Here is a 19,922-nt window from a genome sequence, read left to right as displayed (position 1 = left end):
GGGCCGGATATGACATAAATGTCACTGGGTCAGTCCGGGCCTCACCAGCCCAGATCAAGAGTGAGGGGTGGTGGCTGTCTCGCGGGCCGGATAAGAGCTCTCCAGGGACCAGATCCAGCCCTCGGGCCCTATGTTTGGCACTCCTGCCATAGGGTTTTTAAGGCAAGAGATGGTCAGAGGTGCTTTGCCATTGCCTGCCTCTGCACAGCAACCCTGGTATTCCTTGGTGGTCTCCCATCCAAATACTAACCGGGGCTGGCCCTGCTTAGCTTCCGAGATCTGACAAGATCAGGCTAGCCTGAGCCATTTGGGTCAGGGTGAAATATTTATACCCCATCTTTTCTCTGCAAACTCAAGGTGGCTGTCAGAACTAGTGAAGGTTGCAAGGACTCAAACGTCATAAGCACCAAGCAACAAATAATCAGTTAAAACAATTATAAACCAATATACCACACTCCACCAAATGCCTTCTGGAATAAACAGGAATAGAGCAAATTGCTGGTGTTTTTCTCCTGAATTAGGGCAAAGGCGCTTTTCAAAGCCTCTTTCTTTGCACATGCTCTCGTTCCTGCTCCGGATCTAATTAACAGCAGGTGCAGGAGAGGTCGAAATAAAAGTAGTGCGTGGATGGTGAGGAGTTTTCTCTTCTTCACCCTCTATCAACTAAATAGGAATGAGGAATGCTTTTGATGGTCAAAGCAGACATGATGCCAAACCATGATTCAGCATGTTTAAATGAGGATTTCTACAGTATTGGAATTGTTTGTGCTGGGCAGGTAAATCAGAAAGCATGGTTTGAAGGGGTTTGGCCAATTGGGGTTTCTACCAGCTGTGGTTCTTTCTGAGTCTGCAATCACAGTTAGGGCTTTGGTTCTTGTAGGTTATCCGGGCTGTGTGACCGTGGTCTTGGTATTTTCTTTCCTGACGTTTTGCCAGCAGCTGTGGCAGGCATCTTCAGAGGAGTAACACTGAAGGACAGTGTCTCTCAGTTAGGGCTGTTGCTGTGTCTCTAGAAGTGCTGAATAGATGGATCATAGAATCATAGTGTTGGAAGGGACCACCAGGGTCATCTAGTCCAACCCCCTAAACAATGCAGGAAATTCACAACTGCCTCCCCTCCGCACCCCCGGTGACCCATACTCCTTGCCCAGAAGATGGCCAAGATGCCCTCCCTCTCATGATCTGCCTAAAGGTCATAGAATCAGCATTGTTGACAGATGGCCATTTAGCCTCTGCTTAAAAACCTCCAGGGAAGGAGAGTTTACCACCTCCCAAGGAAACCTGTTCCACTGAGGAACCATGTAAGAGCAGCTCCGAAAGCTGGTTTGCCTGCATAAAACCGAAGTGCAGACCACGGTTTTAGGCTCTGAGCTCCAGTTAGCAAAAACTGGTTTAACATGATGTCTGAATTGAACCCGGGCTCATGGGAGGGAAAGGTTTTCTACTGTGTAAAGGAGGGGGAGCGCTAGGGGGATTTGGAGTTGCCAGGCGGAGAAGGGAGAGTGTTTGGGACGAAGCCTGGAAGAGTTACGCAAGTGTGAATGCAGTAGAGGGAGTATAAAACTCCCAATCATTTGGGGCTGATTGGGAGCAGTAGAGATTTGGGGTGGAGCCAGATGTCATCAACAGGATGCAGAGAGAACATCACCCCCAGTCAGGATTAGAGATGCATCATGTATCTGATCTGTAGTCTGCAGTGTTTGGAAGGGTGGATGGTACAATAGTCAGCTCTGGTTTGGAAAATACCTGGATATATTGGAGGTGGAGCCTGAGGAGGGTGGGGTTTGGGGAGGGGAGGGACTTCATCGGGGTAGAATGCCATAGAGTCCACCTTCTACAGTAGCCATTTTCTCCAGGGAACTGATCTCTATCAGCTGGAGAACAGTTTTAATCCCAGGAGATCTCCAGCCACCACCTGGAGGTTGGCAGTTGTAGTGAACGGCCGCATTCTGATGGGAAATCTCATTATGTTTTCAGGGCACATCCAGTACCTTTCTACAATCATCAAAGACAGCAGAAGGCTCTTCCGGAAAAAATACGGGGTGCAGTTTTTACTGGATACTTTGAGGTTTTATTATGGGTACGAGTCTTTATTCTTCTTGAGTTTGTTGTCTGTTGCGTTGGAAGCCGACATTCCCAAATAGCCAATATGAACTAACACAACCTAAGCCAGGCTTTCTAGAGAACACCTGTATTTTTCTTCTCCCACTTTCTGTTGGCCAAATAGCTACAGATGGTGCAAGAACATCACATTGAACGTCACGTTTTCAAGTCATTCTCCTTGAACAACACCATTTAATTGTGATGTTCTAGAATTACGATTTTTGTAAAATAATAATTACCCTGCTGTAATTTGAATTTGTTTTATTTTATTTTTTAAAAAATGCTTATTCCATTGATTGTTTGAGCATTATTCAAACTGAAGTTTCTGCACAGTTATAGAATATTTTATAAATGTAATGTTAATTACAAAGAGGAGGGGTCATTGTCACGGGTAAGTACCTTACAAAGGGTGAGTGGGGAAATGTGTATGAAACGAAAACTTGCGTAAACTGGGATCTTTTAGATCAAACTTACATCCTTAGTTTTTGTGATACATGACAAAGTCTGTCTGTCTTTTTGTTAGAAGCGGCTGTAAAGACAGTGAATTGACTCTGGATGATCTCAGAACGATAAGAACATCTCTCTACGGACTAATTAAATATTTCTTAAGCAAAGGAGGCACACATGAGGAAGTGCAAAGCATCATGGGATACATAGCAGCTATCAACGACGAGGAGCAGGTGTGATTCTTTGGCTCTTGTCCAGTTTTCTTGCTCTAATACAGGAGTCTCCAACCTTTTTTAAGCTTGTAGGCACCTTTGGAATTCTGATACGTGGGTGGGTGCAGCCACAAAATGGGTTCTGCAGGAGCCTCACACAGAGGAAGCCTAAGCACAGTGGAGAAGAGGATTAATTTAAAAACACAAACTGGGAAAGAGGAGTGAGAGAGAATAAAACGAACACTGGTGGCAGCTGCCACTGAGACATCATTATTTTTATCTGGACAGCCAATTAGGAGCCCTGCTGGGCAAAAGCCAGTGTGGTGTAGTGGTTTGGAGCGGTGGACTCTGATCTGGAGAGCCGGATTTGATTCCCCACTCCTCCACATGAGCGGCGGAGGCTAATCTGATGAACTGGGTTGATTTCCCCACTCCTTACATAAAAAGCCAGCTGAGTGACCTTGGCCGAGTCACATTCTCTCAGTCCCACCTACCTCACAGGGTGTCTGTTGTGGGGAGTGGAAGGGAAGGTGATTGTAAGCCGGTTTGACTCTTCCTTAAGTGGTGGAGAAAGTCGGCATATAAAAACCAAATCTTCTTTCTGTGAAAAGCGTCAGTTGCCCATTTCCATACATTACCCCTCTGTTAAAGGGCAAAAAGGTAAAGGTAGTCCCCTGTGCAAGCACTGGGTCATTATTGACCCATGGCATGATGTCACCTCCCGACATTTACTAGGCAATTCACAGTGGGTAGCTGTGTTAGTCTGTCTGCAGTAGTAGAAAAGGGCAAGAGTCCAGTAGCACCTTAAAGACTAACAAAAATATTTTCTGGTAGGGTATGAAGATTTACTAGGCAGACTTTGTTTTTGTAGTGGTTTGCCAATGCCGCAGCCTCCTCCTCCTCAAAACACTTGGGTGCGCTCCTGAAACAGTATTAGCACCCTGGTGTCCACAGGGTCCACTTTGGGGTCACCTGCTCCATCACACTGAGGTTGGGTCGAGAACTTGGTTCGGTGAGATACAAATGACCTGAGAACCAACCTTGGGTTGGCCATCACCCCTTCCCCTTCATGCTGCGATTCCATTAATCCCTTCCTGGTTTGCAACAGATCATAGTCTGTTGTTACTTCGGGACACAGAATGGCAAACCACAATCAAATTATGCCAGAGCAAGCTCAAGCCATAGTTTGAATGGAAAACCCATGGTTTGCAGCAAACCGGAAGAAGGGAAGCAGGAGAAAGTACAACTGCAGAGCTCCTTCCAGGTTTGTTCACATAGTGCCAGGCCATGGTTTCCATTTAGACCTGGTTTTACTTTCATTCTTAATTTTGTTTAGGTATTCCTGATAACTCTAAATGGGAGACATAGAACGAAAATCAAATGATTTGTGCCAGCGTGGGGTAGTGGTTAAGAGTGGTGGACTCTAGTCTGGAGAACCGGGTTCGATTCTCCTCTCCTCCACATGAAGCCAGCTGGGTGACCCTGGGCCAGTCAACAGTTCTCTCAGAACTCTCTCAGCCCCACCTACCTCACAAGGTGGTTGTTGTGTGGGGGGAGGGAAGGCAATTATAAACTGTTTTGAAACTCCTTAAGGTAGAGAAAAACAGGGTATAAAGACCAACTCTTCTTCTGTGCAATGAATGATGTGTAATAACGGGAATGTGTGTGAATTACGCAGTTACTTAATTCCAGCTTTTCTTTCTCCCTCCCTGACAAGCTTGGTGGGATCTTGGAGGTGCTCTTCGGTCTGCTTCACACTAGCCCAACCCGAGACCAACTTTTCTTGTTGCTTTTTGAGCCGGGAAGCGCAGATATTCTTTACTCTCTGCTGCTGAATCACAGGTACTCCGACAGACTGAAGGAGCTTGTTTTCAAGGTAACTCATCGCCTTTGACGCTCAGGTTAACCTAACTGTGTCTAATTTTTTGGCTAAATATGCTTATGACAGGTGTGGGTGTGCCCTCCTAGTCGCCAACCTCAGACTCCTGCGCATTATTTCTTTGCAGGTAATGGAGCAGATGCTGAAATGCACCAAGGTCTACGAGCGGAGCAAGCAACGTATGAAGCTCCGAGAAGTTGGGTATTCCGGGCTGGGCCTGCTCCTGAATGACGCGCCAGTGACTACATCATTTATTAAGAGCCTTCTCAATCAAGTTCTGCACGCAGGTATTTATAATTATAGGCATGTGGCTTGCACATTACCGGCATTCAGTTGTTGCTGAAACATTGCATGCACTTAGGTGTCCTGTAAAATCAGGACAAACCCACATTAGGAAGCTTTTCTCCCTCTCTCCTGATACTAGAACACGGAGCCATCTGCGGAAGCTGGAGGGTGAGAGATTCAAAACAGATAAAAGGAAGTATTTATTCACACAACTCATAGTTAAATTGTGGAACTCCCTGCCCCAGGATGTGGTGATGGCTGCCAACTGGGAAGGCTTTAAGAGGGGAGTGGACATGTTCATGGAGGAGAGGGCTATCCATGGCTACTAGTAAAAATGGGTACTAGTCATGATGCATGCCTATTCTCTCTAGTATAAGAGGAGCATGCCTATTATCTTAGGTGCTGTGGAACACAGGCAGGATAATGCTGCTGCAGTTGTCTTGTTTGTGGGCTTCCTAGAGGCACCTGGGTGGCCACTGTGTGAACACACTGCTGGACTTGGTGAACCTTGGTCTGATCCAGCATGGCTTTTCTTATGTTCTTATGTTCTTATCATACTTCTATATACGTTACAAAATTAACAGTGGATTTAGTTTATTTGAAGAGCCCTGTGGCGCAGAGTGGTAAGCTGTAATACTGCAGTCCAAGCTCTGCTCACGACCTGAGTTCGATCCCAACGGAAGTTGGTTTCAGGTAGCCGGCTCAAGGTTGACTCAGCCATCCTTCCGAGGTCGGTAAAATGAGGTCCCAGCTTGCTGGGGGTAAAGGGAAGATGACTGGGGAAGGCACTGGCAAACCACCCCATAAATGAAGTCTGCCTAGTAAACGTCAGGATGTGATGACACCCCATGGGTCAGGAATGACCCGGTGCTTGCACAGGGGACCTTTACCTTAGTTTATTTGAGGGTTTTGATGGCAAATTTGAAGGTCTGTTTGCCTGCCGTTTTCACTGGCATTTATTTTGGACGATGAAGTAATGTGCGTTTGAACTTTCTTTTCTTGGTTATGGCATCTGTTCGTCATTCTTCCTCTGCAGATCCAGTGGTGAATTACAGGGACTTCATGGCAGTGGTTCACTTGGCTCACAAAGCAGATATAAACATCAGAGTGGCTATTTGTCAAAAGGTCAGTTTTGGGGGTGTGGGTTGTTTTTCCAAACCAGGGTGGGTGCAGTGCATCGAAAGTCACGTCAGTAGTGCGTGAAGAAGGCCTGGAGACATGCCTGTTACTACAGATTAGGGGAGCGGCAGTGGACATTAGGGATTTTTATGCTGTGATAAGGTGCTTGATGCAGATACAGTCATGATAAGGTGCTTGATGCAGGTACAGAGAGCCAGCGTGGTGTAGTGGTTAAGAGCGGTGGTTTGGAGCGGTGGCCTTTAATCTGGAGAACCGGGTTTGATTCCCCACTCCTCCACATGAAGCCTGCTGGGTGACATTGGGATAGTCTCAGCTCTCTTAGAGCTCTCTCAGCCCCACCTACCTCACAGGGTGTCTGTTGTGGGGAGGGGAAGGGAAGGTGACAGTAGGCCAGTTTGATTCTTCCTTAAGTGGTAGAGAAAGTCGGCATATAAAAACCAGCTCTTCTTCTTCTTCATGGCAATCACTACAGGGTCGTACCCATACACTCCTGGTTCGTGTGATACATTTCCCTCCTGATTGTCTCTTTGTTCATGGTGCACACAGTGGGAAAAATGGCATCACTAAGTGAACTGACTGGGTGGGTTAGCGTTGCAGCTCAGCTATTTTTCATAATGATGCTGATCTGATGAGACCGCTTCATAGCTGTATAAGTGCTCGACTGACACTGTGTTATCAACCCCTTCCGATTTTTCATCAATCTCTTTCATAAAAACCAATCCTTATATGTTGTTTAGGATTATAATAATTAACGCAGGGTAAGCCACACAGGGTAAGCCACACTGGCCACCGAGATTAGGTTAATTCATGCCATCGTATTCCCTATTACTATGTATGGGTGTGAAAGCTGGACAATAAAGAAAGGTGACAGGAAGAAAGTAAACTCCTTTGAAATGTGGTGTTGGAGGAGAGTGTTACGGATACCGTGGACTGCCAAGAAGCCAAATCAGTGGGTTAAAGGTCAAATCAAGCCTGAACTGACTCTAGAAGCTAAAATGACTAAACTGAGGCTATCGTATTTTGGTCACATTATGAGAAGGCAAGAGTCACTAGAAAAGACAGTCATGCTAGGAAAAGTTGAGGGCAGCAGGAAAAGAGGAAGACCCAACAAGAGATGGATTGACTCATTAAAGGAAGCCACAACCTTCAGTTTGCAAGACCTGAGCAAGGCTATCAAAGATAGGACATTGATTCATAGGGTCGCCATGAGTCGGAAGCAACTTGACGGCACTTAACACACACAAGCCACACCCTTCTAAGCCCCTTGACTTCAGAGGACCTAGAATGGTGTAACTCTGCCCAGGATTGCACTGAGAAGGTGTGCATAACAACATCATGTTGGAAGCTGCAAAAGTACATTTGAGTTGGTCTTAAGTCACTAATGGTGCAATCCTAAACAGAGCTGCACCCTTCTAAGTTGATAGGTTTAGAGGGGTATAACTGCTTAGGATGGGGCTGTAAATGCTGGGTTAACTTTAATTATTTTTTCATGAGTAAAAGGGGTCTCTAGGCCTTCATAAAACTCATTCTGTAGAAACGAAGACTTCGATCCTATCCAGTGTGATCACAGTGGGACTTGCATAAAAAGTCATTTCCTGCCTCCCCTCCTCTCTTGTACCCTGCTGTACCCCATCCAGTGTCTTTAGTGGGAGGGGGGAATGGGTGAAACTCCTCCCTCCACGTCCTCTGACCAGATTGCTCGCCTGAAAAGGGATGAGGATCCACCCATAAAAAGAAGAAGAGTTGGTTTTTATATGCTGATGTTCTCTACCACTTAAGGAAGAATCAAACCAGCTTACAATCACTTTCGCTCCCCCTCCCCACAACAGACACCCTGTGAGGTAGGTGGGCTGAGAGAGTGTGACTAGCCCAAGGTCACCCAGCAGGCTTCGTGTGTAGGAGTAGGGAAACCAACCTGGTTCACCAGATTAACATCCGCCGCTCATGTGGAAGGGTGGGGAATCAAACCCGGTTCTCCAGATCAGAGTCCACCGCTCCAAACCACCACTCTTAACCACTACACCACGCTGGCTCTCATAACTTCTAGCTGAGGCTTTATTCTCATAAATGGTTTCCTGAATGGAATCAGAAACCTCGCCCGACACCCCCCAGTTTGGTGATGAAGCCTTTGCGTGTGTGTCTTCTGCAGCTTTTGCAGATTCTCCACTCCCACCAGGATTCGGCACAACAGATTTCTCAACAGTTGGGCTGGCAGGAGACGTTGACAAGGCTCTTCTTAAAAGACAACGCCGACCTCCGGAACGGCCTTAGGGAGAACAGAAGTGACTCTGCGAAAGACGATGAAAAGAGAGCGTCTTCCAGAGACCACCAGAAACGCCACGCTTCGAAGGCCGATGGAGAAGACGCCGCCAGTTTCGCGTCCGTCAATGGCTTGTGCGATCAGTGGAGCTTAGAAGATGGCAAGACGGCCCCGGTGTTTGAAGACGTCTCTGTGGTAGAGATGTCATTCAGGCCCGAGGACCCGGAGGAGTTATGGCCAAAGAATCCTTCACACTTGAGCTTGGACCTGTCGAGTGTTGACTCTTACGAACTGGGAGATCCTGGGAACCAAACAGCCGATAGCCCGCCCAGCACGCCATCTCCCAGTGAGACCACAAAGCCGTTTTCTGGACAGCTCGACAAAGAACCAAACGTGGCCATGGAGGCTGCATCTGCTGCTGATCTTTCATTATTTGAAATTAGTGAGGTATGTAGTTCTCCCACGCCTTCCTAAGGACGTTCCTTTCCTTTCCTTCTTTCAAGCTCCCTTGACCAAAAGGTCTTGAGCAGTGAAAGGGAAGCCTTTATTTCTTTATTACAAGTTGAACACATAGTTAAATTGTGGAACTCCTGCCCCAGGATGTGGTGATGGCTGCCAACTGGGAAGGCTTTAAGAGGGGAGTGGACATGTTCATGGAGAAGAGGGCTATCCATGGCTACTAGTCAAAATGGCTACTAGTCATGATGCACACCTATTCTCTCCAGGATCAGAGGAGCATGCCTATTATCTTAGGTGCTGTGGAACACAGGCAGGATAATGCTGCTGCAGCCATCTTGTTTGTGGGCTTCGTAGAGGCACCTGGGTGGCCACTGTGTGAACACACTGCTGGACTTGATGGGCCTCAGTCTGACCCAGCATGGCTTTTCTTATGTCTTATGAGTTCATGTAGGAGAGGGCTATCCATAGGGCTACTAGTCAAAATGGATACTAGTCATGATGTATACCTATTCTCTCCAGGATCAGAGGAGCATGCCTATTATCTTAGGTGTTTTGGAACATAGGCAGGATAATGCTGCTGCAGTCGTCTTGTTTATGGGCTTCCTAGAGGCACCTGGTTGGCCACTGTGTGACCAGACTACTGGATTTGATGGAACTTGGTCTGATCCAGCATGGCCTTATGCTCTTATGTCATTCAAATACAAATTAAAAAGTAGAGGTGCTTCCTCAGGATGTTCTGTGTTGGGATTGGGTTTTGGTTTCTATTCAGTTTTGTTTCAGTTCATCTGAGAATTTGGTTGTCATCCTTGGGTGACTTTTTTTTGTAGGCATGCGAAGAAGATCTCGTACAGTTGCTCTCTGATGTCCTGCTCTGTTTGATGTGGAAAGGTGTAGAAAAGTCCGAGGACGCTGCCTGGATTGAGAGGGGGCAGGTTTTTTCGGCTCTCACCAAGCTGGGGATATCCAACGAACTGCTGCGCCCATCGGATGAAATAAAACTCAAGTAAGTCTGGCTCTGGCCTGGGTGGCCCAGGCTAGCCTGATCTCATCAGAACTTGGAAGCTAAGCAGACCAGGATAATACTTGAATGGGAAACCACCAAGGAAGTCCAGGGGCTGCTACACAGAAGCAGGCATTGGCAAACCACCTCTGACCATCTCTTGCCTTGAAAACCCCATGAATGGTTGCCGTAACCCGGCTGTGATTGACAGCACTTTCCACTACCAAGTCTAGAGTAGCTAGTTTAATTCCTCTATCTTGAATAGAAAGATGTCATTGATTTTTAAGTTAATTGCCTACATTTGAATAAAAGATCTGTCTAGCTGTAGTTGACTTCTGAGAGTGCAAGCGCCTCTAAACTCTTTGGCTGAAGATCACAAGAACTGGATAGTTGTTGTGTCCTGACAAATCTTTGATTTCTTAATACTTAACTGGGTTTCCTGAAAGTAGCTTCCTTTTCTGCAACATGTTTTCTTTCGGACTTAGTTTGCTTGAGAAGATGCTGGAGTGGGCCGTGACGGACAGCCGAGACACCAAATCCCTCCCGGGGTATGCAGAAAATGCTTTCCGGCTCCTGCTTGTTGTGCAAGATTTTCTCCAAGCTGAAGGGCTGGTCAATCCAAGCCTGTGGACAGAAAAGGTAGTCATGATGGACTTGGAAAGGGCCATGAAGGAAGGGCTGTCAGGTGACATTGGGGGCCTACTTTTTCATCCAGTTCCAGAAACAAATAGAATTTAAAAGGCATGAGCTCCTACTCTGGGTGAAATACAATCATTTATCATGTTGCTTACCACCTAATAGACCTAATGAGTGGGAGAGCTTGTTTTCATTTAACAGCTTGGGGAGTGACAAGGTTTATTCTTGAGGGCGTAAATCTGCTTCTGAGAAATTTCTGAGTGGGAGCAGGAGCCGTTTTTCCAAGTGTTGGAGGAGAAAGGTATTTTATAAAAAACAGCAACCACAAAGTGTTTTTGGACTGTCACCATCAGTATTGATTGATGAAAGTATTTTGGTGTCTGAAACATTTTTTGGGTTCTCAACATATTCTCTAAGGCAGGAATCTTGCCTAGCAAACAAATCTGAAATCTTTTTCACCCCACAATGATCTTCTACAGTGGGCTTGCTTGAGAATAGTTCCCCTTGGTCTATGCTGGTTTGGGGAAGATTGGATAATGGAGTGGTTTCATTGGGACTGTAGATAAACTTCCCCACTTCCTGTTTAGGTCTCAGGGATATTTAACTGTGGATATACCACGTAAAGTAGCTAATGCTGTTTCAATGTAGCAGTTTTGTTTCCCAATAAGACAATGTTTTGTCGTCACTGGAAGCCAGACGTGTGGCCCTCTCCTGGTCCCAAGAGCTTTTCCGTTCATTTCAACAAAGGACACAACCGCCCTTGCGCATCCCGCTATGTGTACAGGAGCATGAGTGAATTTTTAAATCAGAGCATTAACTGAAATGAATGCTTGGGTAAAACTGCTGCCAAGAACTGCCGCCACTCTCCCAAAAGAGGTGCAAAAATAGGTCTGAGCCAAATAGCCTTCCTTGGCAGTATAATTTCTGTCATCGTACCGCTTACCTTTCTGTGAGGGCTAACTTCTGGGTTAGCTTTCTGTGGGGAAAAAAGTTAGCTTTCTTATTTTGAACTGTTTTTATGCGGCCTTTCTGCATCCAGACAGGAGGCAGCTCCAGAATTAAGTTTTTTTGCCCTCTGTTATCCAGCTACACTTCACAGCGATACATTTGGAAAATCAAATAGACAGACCCATGTTGATCCCTCTCTTCAACTGCATTAATTACATGGGGGGGAGCATAATGTTTGAAGGGGTCTCAGTTTGCACGTTTCTCATCTTGTTGTGTCATGGTCTGTAAAAGGAATTGCTCACCTACTCAGAGCTTTTTTCCTCACCCCTGAGCTCTTGGAGAGCCAGCGTGGTGTAGTGGTTAAGAGCTGTGGTTTGGAGAGGTGGACTCAGATCTGGAGAACCGGGTTTGAGTCTCCACTCCTCCACGTGAGAGGTGGAGGCTAATCTGGTGAACTGGATTTGTTTCCCCACTCCTACACATGAAGCCAACTGGGTGACCTTTGGCTAGTCACAGCTGTCTTAGAGCACTCTCAGCCCCACCTGCCCCACAAGGTGTCTGTTGTGGGAAGGGAAGGTGATTGTAGGCGGTTTGATTCTCCCTTAAGTGGTAGAGAAAGTCGACATATAAAAACCATCTTTTCTTCTCTCCTTTGTCCTGTTTCCGTTGCTTCATTTAGCTCTTGGAAGAACTGGTGACCTTGATGGACACCTTGTCGGTCTGGTATTCTTCTGGCCCAGAGTGTGTGAAGTTCTACCAAGTGCAGGTCCAGATTCTCCTTGGCTTCATTGGGCAGGATAACTTACAGGTATGTTGCCTCATCACTCACGATGTACAGTTGCCAAGGACGATTATTTTGTCAAAAAAGAAGAAGAACATCCTAAGCCAGCGTGGGCTTCTTGTACTTGAGCCAGGGAGATCTGAGTTCAAATCCCGACCCGCCTGCAAAGTTTACTTGGTGACCTGGGACCACTCATTCCCACCCTAAGGCCTCTAGAGGAGGACTGGCCTAAAAATATAATTCGTTCATAAGTAACTGGCAAGATTCAAATCCAGTAGAGCCTTAAAGACCGACAGGATTTTCAGGCTACAAGCATTTGAGAATCAAAGCTCCCTTCATCAGATACGTTGGTCTTTTAAGGTGCTACTGGACTCGAATCTTGCTCTTCTACTGCCAAACAGCACAGCTGCCCTCCCGAAACTATCTTCACGGAACAACCCACTGGCATGGGCATAAATTTATGTTCCGGTCTTCTATCCTTAGTGCCCTTTCCACTCACGGTAGACACTCCCATTCTCAGAAGAGGCGGGAGGGCAGTGTCTGTAGATTCTTCCTTCCCATTGCAGTCCCCCCTTTGCCCAGGATATGTCTGTGGGTCCTCTGACCCACAGGATCACAATTTCAGAGGGAACAGAAGACTGTGGTGTGAGGGGGGAGGCAGGAAAGCTGGCTGTTTATACACAGCAGCTACACTCGCGCTGCATAGGATACAAGATGGTAGCATCTAGGAGTATCAGAAGTCAAGAATAAACTTCTCTTGGCAAGTACAAATGAGCTGTGAGCCGTTTTGCCTCCTTTATTCGCCAAGGGGATAGGTGCCCACAAACCCAGAAAGCGCCTCTCTATTACTACTTCCTTTCAGCCAGCATGGTGTAGTGGTTAAGAGCAGTGGACTCTGATCTGGAGAACCGGGATTGATTCCCCACTCCTCCGCATGAGTGGCGGAGGCTAATCTGGTGAATTGGATTTGTTTCCCCACTCCTCCACGTGAAGCCAGCTGGGTGACCTTGGGCTAGTCACAGCTCTCTCAGCCTCACCTACCTCACAAGGTGTCTGCTGTGGGGAGAGGAAGGAGGTTGTGAGCTGCTTTGAGACTCCTTAAAGGTAGAGAAAAGTGGGGTATAAAATCCAACTCATCTTCTTCATGTCTGATGAAGAATTTCTCCAGCTTAAAAGTTCGCAGAATACTTTACCCAACTTAAGAGATGCCCCAAGGAGAGACACCCTATTGACCTGCTGATAGCCTTGTAGGATACCTGCACCTGAGATACATTTTAAAACATTTGATAGTTGGTAGAGGTTTGCATTTTTTAAGGGTGTGGCCTGAAGGCGTGTGAAGCTAAACAGATCTGGGTCTAGTCAGTACCAAATGGAAAACGGCCAAGGAAGGCCATCTGCTTCCCCCTTAGATTCCATGGTGGGAGAAAGGGAGGATATCAGCATAATAAAGAACAATAAATGCAGTGGCTTTGGAAGGATATCTTAGCATGCTTTCTTACGCTGTTGAGAGCCAGCGTGGTGTAGTGGTTAAAGTGTGGGACTAGGGTCTGGGAAACCCAGCTTTGAATCCCCACTTTGTCATTGGAGCTTGTGGGGTGTCCTTGGGTCGGTCACACTCTGTCAGCCTAACCTACCTTACAGGGTTGAACACATGAAGCTGCCTTCTACTGAACCAGACCCTGGGTCCATCAAAGTCAGTATTGTCTGCTCTGACCAGCAGCGGCTCTCCAGGGTCTCAGGCAGAGGTCTTTCACATCACCTACTTGCCTGGTGCCTTTAACTGGAGATGCCGGGGACTGAACCTGGGACCTTCTGCATGCCAAGCAGATGCTCTACCACTGAGCCACAGCCCCTCCCCCCTTGTTGTGAAGATAAAATGGAGGCGAGGAGAATGATGTAAGCCACTTTGTGTCCCCGGGATATGAATAAAGTAAGGATATAAAGTATGAAGTAAGGGTATAAAGTAATTAAGTAAGGATAAAGGCAGGATATAAAGTAAGTACATAAAATGGGCACATGGTTTTCTTTCCAAAGGTTTGTGCAATGGCTGCTGCCAAGCTGAATACACTGCTTCAGACCAAAGTGCTCGACAACCAAGCAGAGTCCTGCTACCTCTTGGGCCGGCTGGAAGGCATTCTGAGTCGGTCGATCCAAGAAAAGACAGAAACCTACTCCTTTTTGATTCCGCTCGTCCGGACGCTCATTTCCAAAATATACGAACTCCTCTTCATGAATTTGCACTTGCCTTCCTTACCGTCCACAAATGGAAGCCCCTCGTTTTTTGAGGATTTCCAGGACTACTGCAGCACTGAAGAATGGAAGGTTTATATTGATAAATATGTAAGTAATGAACCCCTTTTCGGGGGTGCCTGTGGGTTTTTGGGGGTGCCTGGGCCCTATGAGTGGTTGAAACGCTTAGGGCTGTTCAACTTAGGAAGAAGGTGGTTAAAGGGAGACATGATAGATGTCTATAAAATTATGCATGGTATAGAGAGAGTGGACAGGGAGAAGCTTCTCTCTCTCATAATACCAGGATGCGGGGTCATCTGCTGAAACGAGGGTGAGAGATTCAAAACAGATAAAAGGAAGTATTTCTTCACACAATGCATAGTTAAATTGTGGAACTCCCTGTCCCATGATGTGGTGATGGCTGCCAACTTGCAAGGCTTTAAGAGGGGAGTGGACATGTTCATGGATGATAGGACTATCCATGACTACCAGTCAAAATGGATACTAGTCATGATGCATACCTATTCTCTCCAGGATCAGAGGAGCATGCCTATTATATTAGGGGCTTTGGAACACAGGCAGGACAATGCTGCCGCAGTTGTCTTGTTTGTGGGCTTCTTAGAGGCACCTGGTTGGCCACTGTGTGAACAGACCTCTGGACTTGATGGGCCTTGGTCTGATCCAGCATGGCCTTTCATATGTTCTTATGTTTCTTTTCTTGTGCAGTAGCAAGGCAAATAGGTTCATTATTCTCTGACCTCTTGTGCTCCAGATTGTTCCGAATATGAAGCAGTATGAAGTCAGCACTTTCAGCGATGGCCATGAACGCATGGCAGTGTATTGGAAGGACTGTTACGAGGCGTTGATGGTGAACGTCCATAAGCGGGAGCGGGAACGAGGAGAGAGCAAGCTGAAATTTCAGGTGACATCCTTGTCTACTTCACAACCCACATGGACTTCAAAGGAGGTTCTCCTCTGAGGGAAGGGCATCTTGGACGGTGTGGGTGATTCCTATTGCACACCTGGGTGTGCAATAGGAATCACCCACAGCTTCCAAGATGCACCTCAGAGTAGAAGGGACCCTCACAGTAAGTCATCAAGGTTCCATTCTCCTCTGAGGGAAGGACATCTTGGAAGCTGTGGGTGATTCCTATTGCACTCCTGGGGGTGCAGTAGCAGTCACATAGAGCTCCGAGGATGCCCTTCATCTCAGAGTAGATGGAAACCTCATGGTAAGTCATCAAGGTTCCGTTCTCCCCTGAGGGAAGGGCATCTTGGAAGCTGTGGGTGATTCCTGTTGCAGGCCTCGGGGTGCAATAGCAATCACCCACAGCCTGGGGGTACAGTAGGAACCACCCACAGCTTCCAGAATGCCCTTCACCTCAGAGTACAAGGAACCCTCACAGTAAGTCATCAAGGTTCCATTCTCCCCTGAGGGAAGGGCATCTTGGAAGCTGTGGGTGATTCCTGTTTCACGCCTGGGTGTGCAGTAGCAATCACCCACAGCTTCCAGGATGCCCTTCACCTCAGTGTAGATGGAACCTTCACAGTAAGTCATCAAGGTTCCTTTCTCCCCTGAGGGAAGGGCATCTTGGAAGCTATGAGTGATTCCTATTTCACGCCTGGGTGTGCAATAGCAATCACCCACAGCTTGCAGGATGCCCTTCACCTCAGAGTAGATGGAACCCTCACAGTAAGTCATCAAGGTTCCTTTCTCCCCTGAGGGAAGGGCATCTTGGAAGCTGTGGGTGATTCCTAGTGCACCCTCGGGTGTGCGGAATACTCTTGAGTCTGTGTCTTACTGCTTTATTCTTTTCTCTCTTTGTAATTTTGGAATACGATTTTGGAGATCCTTAAACTTTACGCAAACAATCTTAATTTTGTTTCATCGTTTCGCTAACGTTTATGATTCTGCCGCGGACTCATTTACAACTTTTGCCCTAGGAGTTTTTTGTGGAGCCGTTTAACCGAAGGTCCCGGCAGGAAAACATGCGTTACAACAGCATGGTGAAACAACTCAACAGTCAGCACACAGCCACTCAGAGACAGTGGAGAGCCGCCAAGCTCTACCTTACTAGTGAACAGGGCCCCTGGGCCGAAAGGTGGGAAGAATCTGTTTCTCTTGCTCCTTTGCGCCATGTCGTGTGTCTGCTTAGAATCTGTCCCACCTTTATGTCATGTTGACTATTTGCACGTTCTTGCATGCATGTTTCACCGGCATGTAAGGATCGGAACACTTCTAGTAAAATCCCCCAGTGGCTCTTTCCCACTGAGAAGTACCGTTGAGGAAATAAACACACACACTAGCTTCAACGGTTATAATTTTGTTGCAAAGTTTAGCCTGGCTAATTAAAGTCCTCCTAACTGAATTCCCTAGATGATTCTGATTAACTTTCACACATCTAGAACAATCCCAGGCATTGGCATTCCTTTGAGAGGCAAGAGGATAGCTAGGTGGTAGGTACGTACCTAAGTGCTGTCAAGTTGCAACCAACTTCTGGCGACCTCAGCTAGGGGCTTTCAAAACAAGTGAGATTGTTTACCATTTTTTTCCTCTGCAGAGTCTTCCAGAGAGCCAGCATGGTGTAGTGATTAAGAGGGGTGGACTCTTAAGCATAGGGAATGAATTCCCCCCCCCCAATTATCCCTATCCTAATGGTCCTGCTGAAAATTACAAGCAGCATTTGTAGGGATCCCTGCAGTCTCCTAAATAGCCCTGATCACACCCACACCCACTCAACTTCAGTCAGTGCTAGCAACCTCAGGTGCTGCAAACACCCAGCGTGGTGTAGTGGTTAAGAACAGTGGTTTGGAGAGGTGGATTCTGATCTGGAGAACCAGGTTTGATTCCCCACTCCTCCACATGAGCGGCAGACGCTAATCTGGTGAACCAGGTTGGTTTCCCCACTCTTACACATGAAGCCTGCTGGGTGACCTTGGACCAGTCATAGTTGTCTCAGAACTCTCTCAGCCCCATCTAATTCACAAGGTGTCTGTTGTGGGGAGAGGGAGGGATTATGATTGTAAGCTGGTTTGAGTCTCCTTAAAAGACAGAGAAAATTGACATATAAAAACCAACTGTTCTCCTCCTCCTTCTTGTCTCCCATCCAGTTATTCCAATGCTTAGCTTCCAAGATCTGATGAGCTCAGGCTACACCATGTCACCTTCCCTCCCCAGGTGGTAAATAAGTGGCTTAGAAAAACTGGGGATTCATTCATTCTGTAAATCTGATTGTTGCTTTACATTTTGACTTGAGTCCTCAAGTCTGTCAAATAAGCTTTGACTTTCGTACGTATTCTAGCCAATTGGATCAGTCGCTCTCCCGCCCTTTCGTGAACTGTCGGACTGATTCCTTCCTGCTCCTTTTTGGTTTTTCTCCTGTCATCGTCCCTCCTGGCAGGAAGCTAATCAGACCAGAGAGAGCCGTGCCATTCCTCCTTTCATGGGGTGCCTTCAAACAGATGTTGGGGGCAGCATCTCCCTCCCTCCCGTAGACAAGTATGAATCAGCTCTTTGTTACAGCAGCTTGTTTCATCAAAATCTACTTCTGATAAATGTTTGTTTTTTCTCATTCTGTTTTTCCAGTAGAAATTCTCCTAGTCATTATGTCATGTTCCTGAGGTATTTTTTCTTTTATTTTGTGTCTATTCCTTTCTATCAGGAAACTGCACCTAGTTCACTGGAAGCTTTCAAACGTGGAGAACTACTCGCGGATGAGGCTTAAATTAGTGCAGAATTACAATTTCAGCTCTCACCAGGATGCTAGTGCCCTGAGAGATAATCTAGGTGAGGTCTAGTAGCTGTTTATGAAGTGATGCTTTAAGTATTGGTATCCTAATTCTTGCCTGACCTTGGTTTTCTTTCAGCGCCTGGAGATGTTTCTGCAGTTTGTTCTAAAATGTGTCCCCTCACCCATTTTCATACAATAAATATGATAAAACTAACTAAAATCCCACCGTGTTAATGGCATGGTTGTTTGGATGGTGCACATCTTCGACGGTAACATAATTCATTCGTTGATCCAGACGATAGAGCCAGCATGGCACAGTAGTTAGAGCAAGGGTGTCTAACTCAATTGTTACGAGGGCCGGATTTGACATAAATGTCACTTGGTTGGGCCGGGCCATGCCTCGCCAGTCCAGATCGAGAGTGGGGTGGTGGTGGCTGGCTTGCGGGCCAGGTAAGAGCCTTCAAGGGGCCGGATGCGGCCCTCAGGCCTTATGGTTGACAACCCTGAGTTAGAGTGTTCAACTAGGATCTGCGAGGCCCAGGTTCAAATCCCCACATGGTCATCGACTTCCGGTGGTGCTGCTGGGGAGAGCACTCCATTTCCCCAGGCTGTCCTGGGAGAAATCCAAGTTTGCGTTACTTCTGAGGTACATAGATACCCCAATCCGACCCTTGCAAGTGGGTTGGAAAGCAGGAACTCCCTGCAGCCCGCAAACGCGGTTTGACCTCCTAGGTACTCTGAGGGGGCTTTTTTAAGCCCCTCGGAGTCCTGGACGCCGGTCCTGCGAGGGCACTAGGGAAGGACATCGCCAAAACGCAACTTAGGCATCAAGCTCCACCCTCCACCACCTTAATACCAACATAAGGACTACATAAAGAAAAGAACCTCACCTCTTGACACCCAAGTGAGTACAAAAGAACTCTTCGTCTACCTACTGGAAACTTGAACAGACGGGGGGCTGATAAGAATGTTTCTGGGACCCCCACTCCTCCTTAATCCGAACTGAAAAAGTCTGATCTGAGTTAGCCATCGGGATTAGCGACAGGAGCCTTATCAATCCGATCAGCCTAAACCATAATAAAGAGTCGGAAGGATACTTTTGATTGACAAGAATTATCACCAATGGGTCCAAGGGAAGGGGAGGGTGATTTTTCTTCCTGATTTTCCGGCGAAAAAAATATCCTGCCACGTTTGCAGTAAGGGAGTGCCTGGAACGGAAGACCCTCTATAACACCCTCTCTATCATCGGAACTAAAACAACAGGAAGTAGTCGTAGGACTGATTACGCGTCGCACTCGAGTTACTCTGAAATCATTCCTGAAGGAACAACCATCGAGAAGAGGCGGTAGAAGGTCCACGGCACTAGCAACTTCCTGTATACTTCCTGATCAGCCCGACCTAGAGCGACCGAAAAAACTCACTGGTATTTCAAAACTTTAAAACGCAATTTTAGAGCTAATTTCGACTCTTTTCAACCCGAAAAAATTATAAGGCTGATGTTTGAATCATTATCTTTTAATTAGTACTTTAAAGGCCCTGTCTGTGGACATGTATTTTACCAGCTTCTTTTGAATGTAAATGTCGGGAACTCGACCCCGCTCTGGCTCACTACACAACCCTGCCTATACTAAACTAAGGGAATCACTACAAACCTCAACCATGGGAAAAAAATTACAGGACATGCTAACTAAACAAACAGAGGCAACAAATAAACAGTTTGAACAGATGTCTACACAGATGGCACAGTTGACTTCTATGATGACAAATCTTGGTCAAGCATCCCAAGCTATTAATCAGAAGTTGGATGTGGTT

General features: G+C 46.7%; 1 protein-coding gene across 1 annotated transcript in view; it reads left to right on the top strand.

Annotated features, from left to right (window-relative positions):
• Window positions 1-19,922, top strand: part of NBEAL1 (neurobeachin like 1) — a 130,195-nt gene that overhangs the window by 70,420 nt on the left and 39,853 nt on the right. Inside the window, exons 22-34 of the mRNA XM_056861453.1 lie at window positions 1,978-2,080; window positions 2,627-2,783; window positions 4,480-4,638; window positions 4,769-4,928; window positions 5,963-6,051; window positions 8,216-8,773; window positions 9,613-9,788; window positions 10,271-10,424; window positions 12,049-12,177; window positions 14,185-14,490; window positions 15,152-15,301; window positions 16,324-16,481; window positions 18,042-18,166. Coding sequence (XP_056717431.1) covers window positions 1,978-2,080; window positions 2,627-2,783; window positions 4,480-4,638; window positions 4,769-4,928; window positions 5,963-6,051; window positions 8,216-8,773; window positions 9,613-9,788; window positions 10,271-10,424; window positions 12,049-12,177; window positions 14,185-14,490; window positions 15,152-15,301; window positions 16,324-16,481; window positions 18,042-18,166 — 2,424 coding nt within the window. The remainder of the gene's footprint in view (window positions 1-1,977; window positions 2,081-2,626; window positions 2,784-4,479; window positions 4,639-4,768; window positions 4,929-5,962; window positions 6,052-8,215; window positions 8,774-9,612; window positions 9,789-10,270; window positions 10,425-12,048; window positions 12,178-14,184; window positions 14,491-15,151; window positions 15,302-16,323; window positions 16,482-18,041; window positions 18,167-19,922) is intronic.

This window comes from Euleptes europaea, chromosome 15, assembly GCF_029931775.1.
Source record: "Euleptes europaea isolate rEulEur1 chromosome 15, rEulEur1.hap1, whole genome shotgun sequence".
Classification (NCBI taxonomy): domain Eukaryota; kingdom Metazoa; phylum Chordata; class Lepidosauria; order Squamata; family Sphaerodactylidae; genus Euleptes; species Euleptes europaea.
Note: the sequence above shows the minus strand (reverse complement) of the source record. Positions and strands in the feature narration are given on the sequence as shown.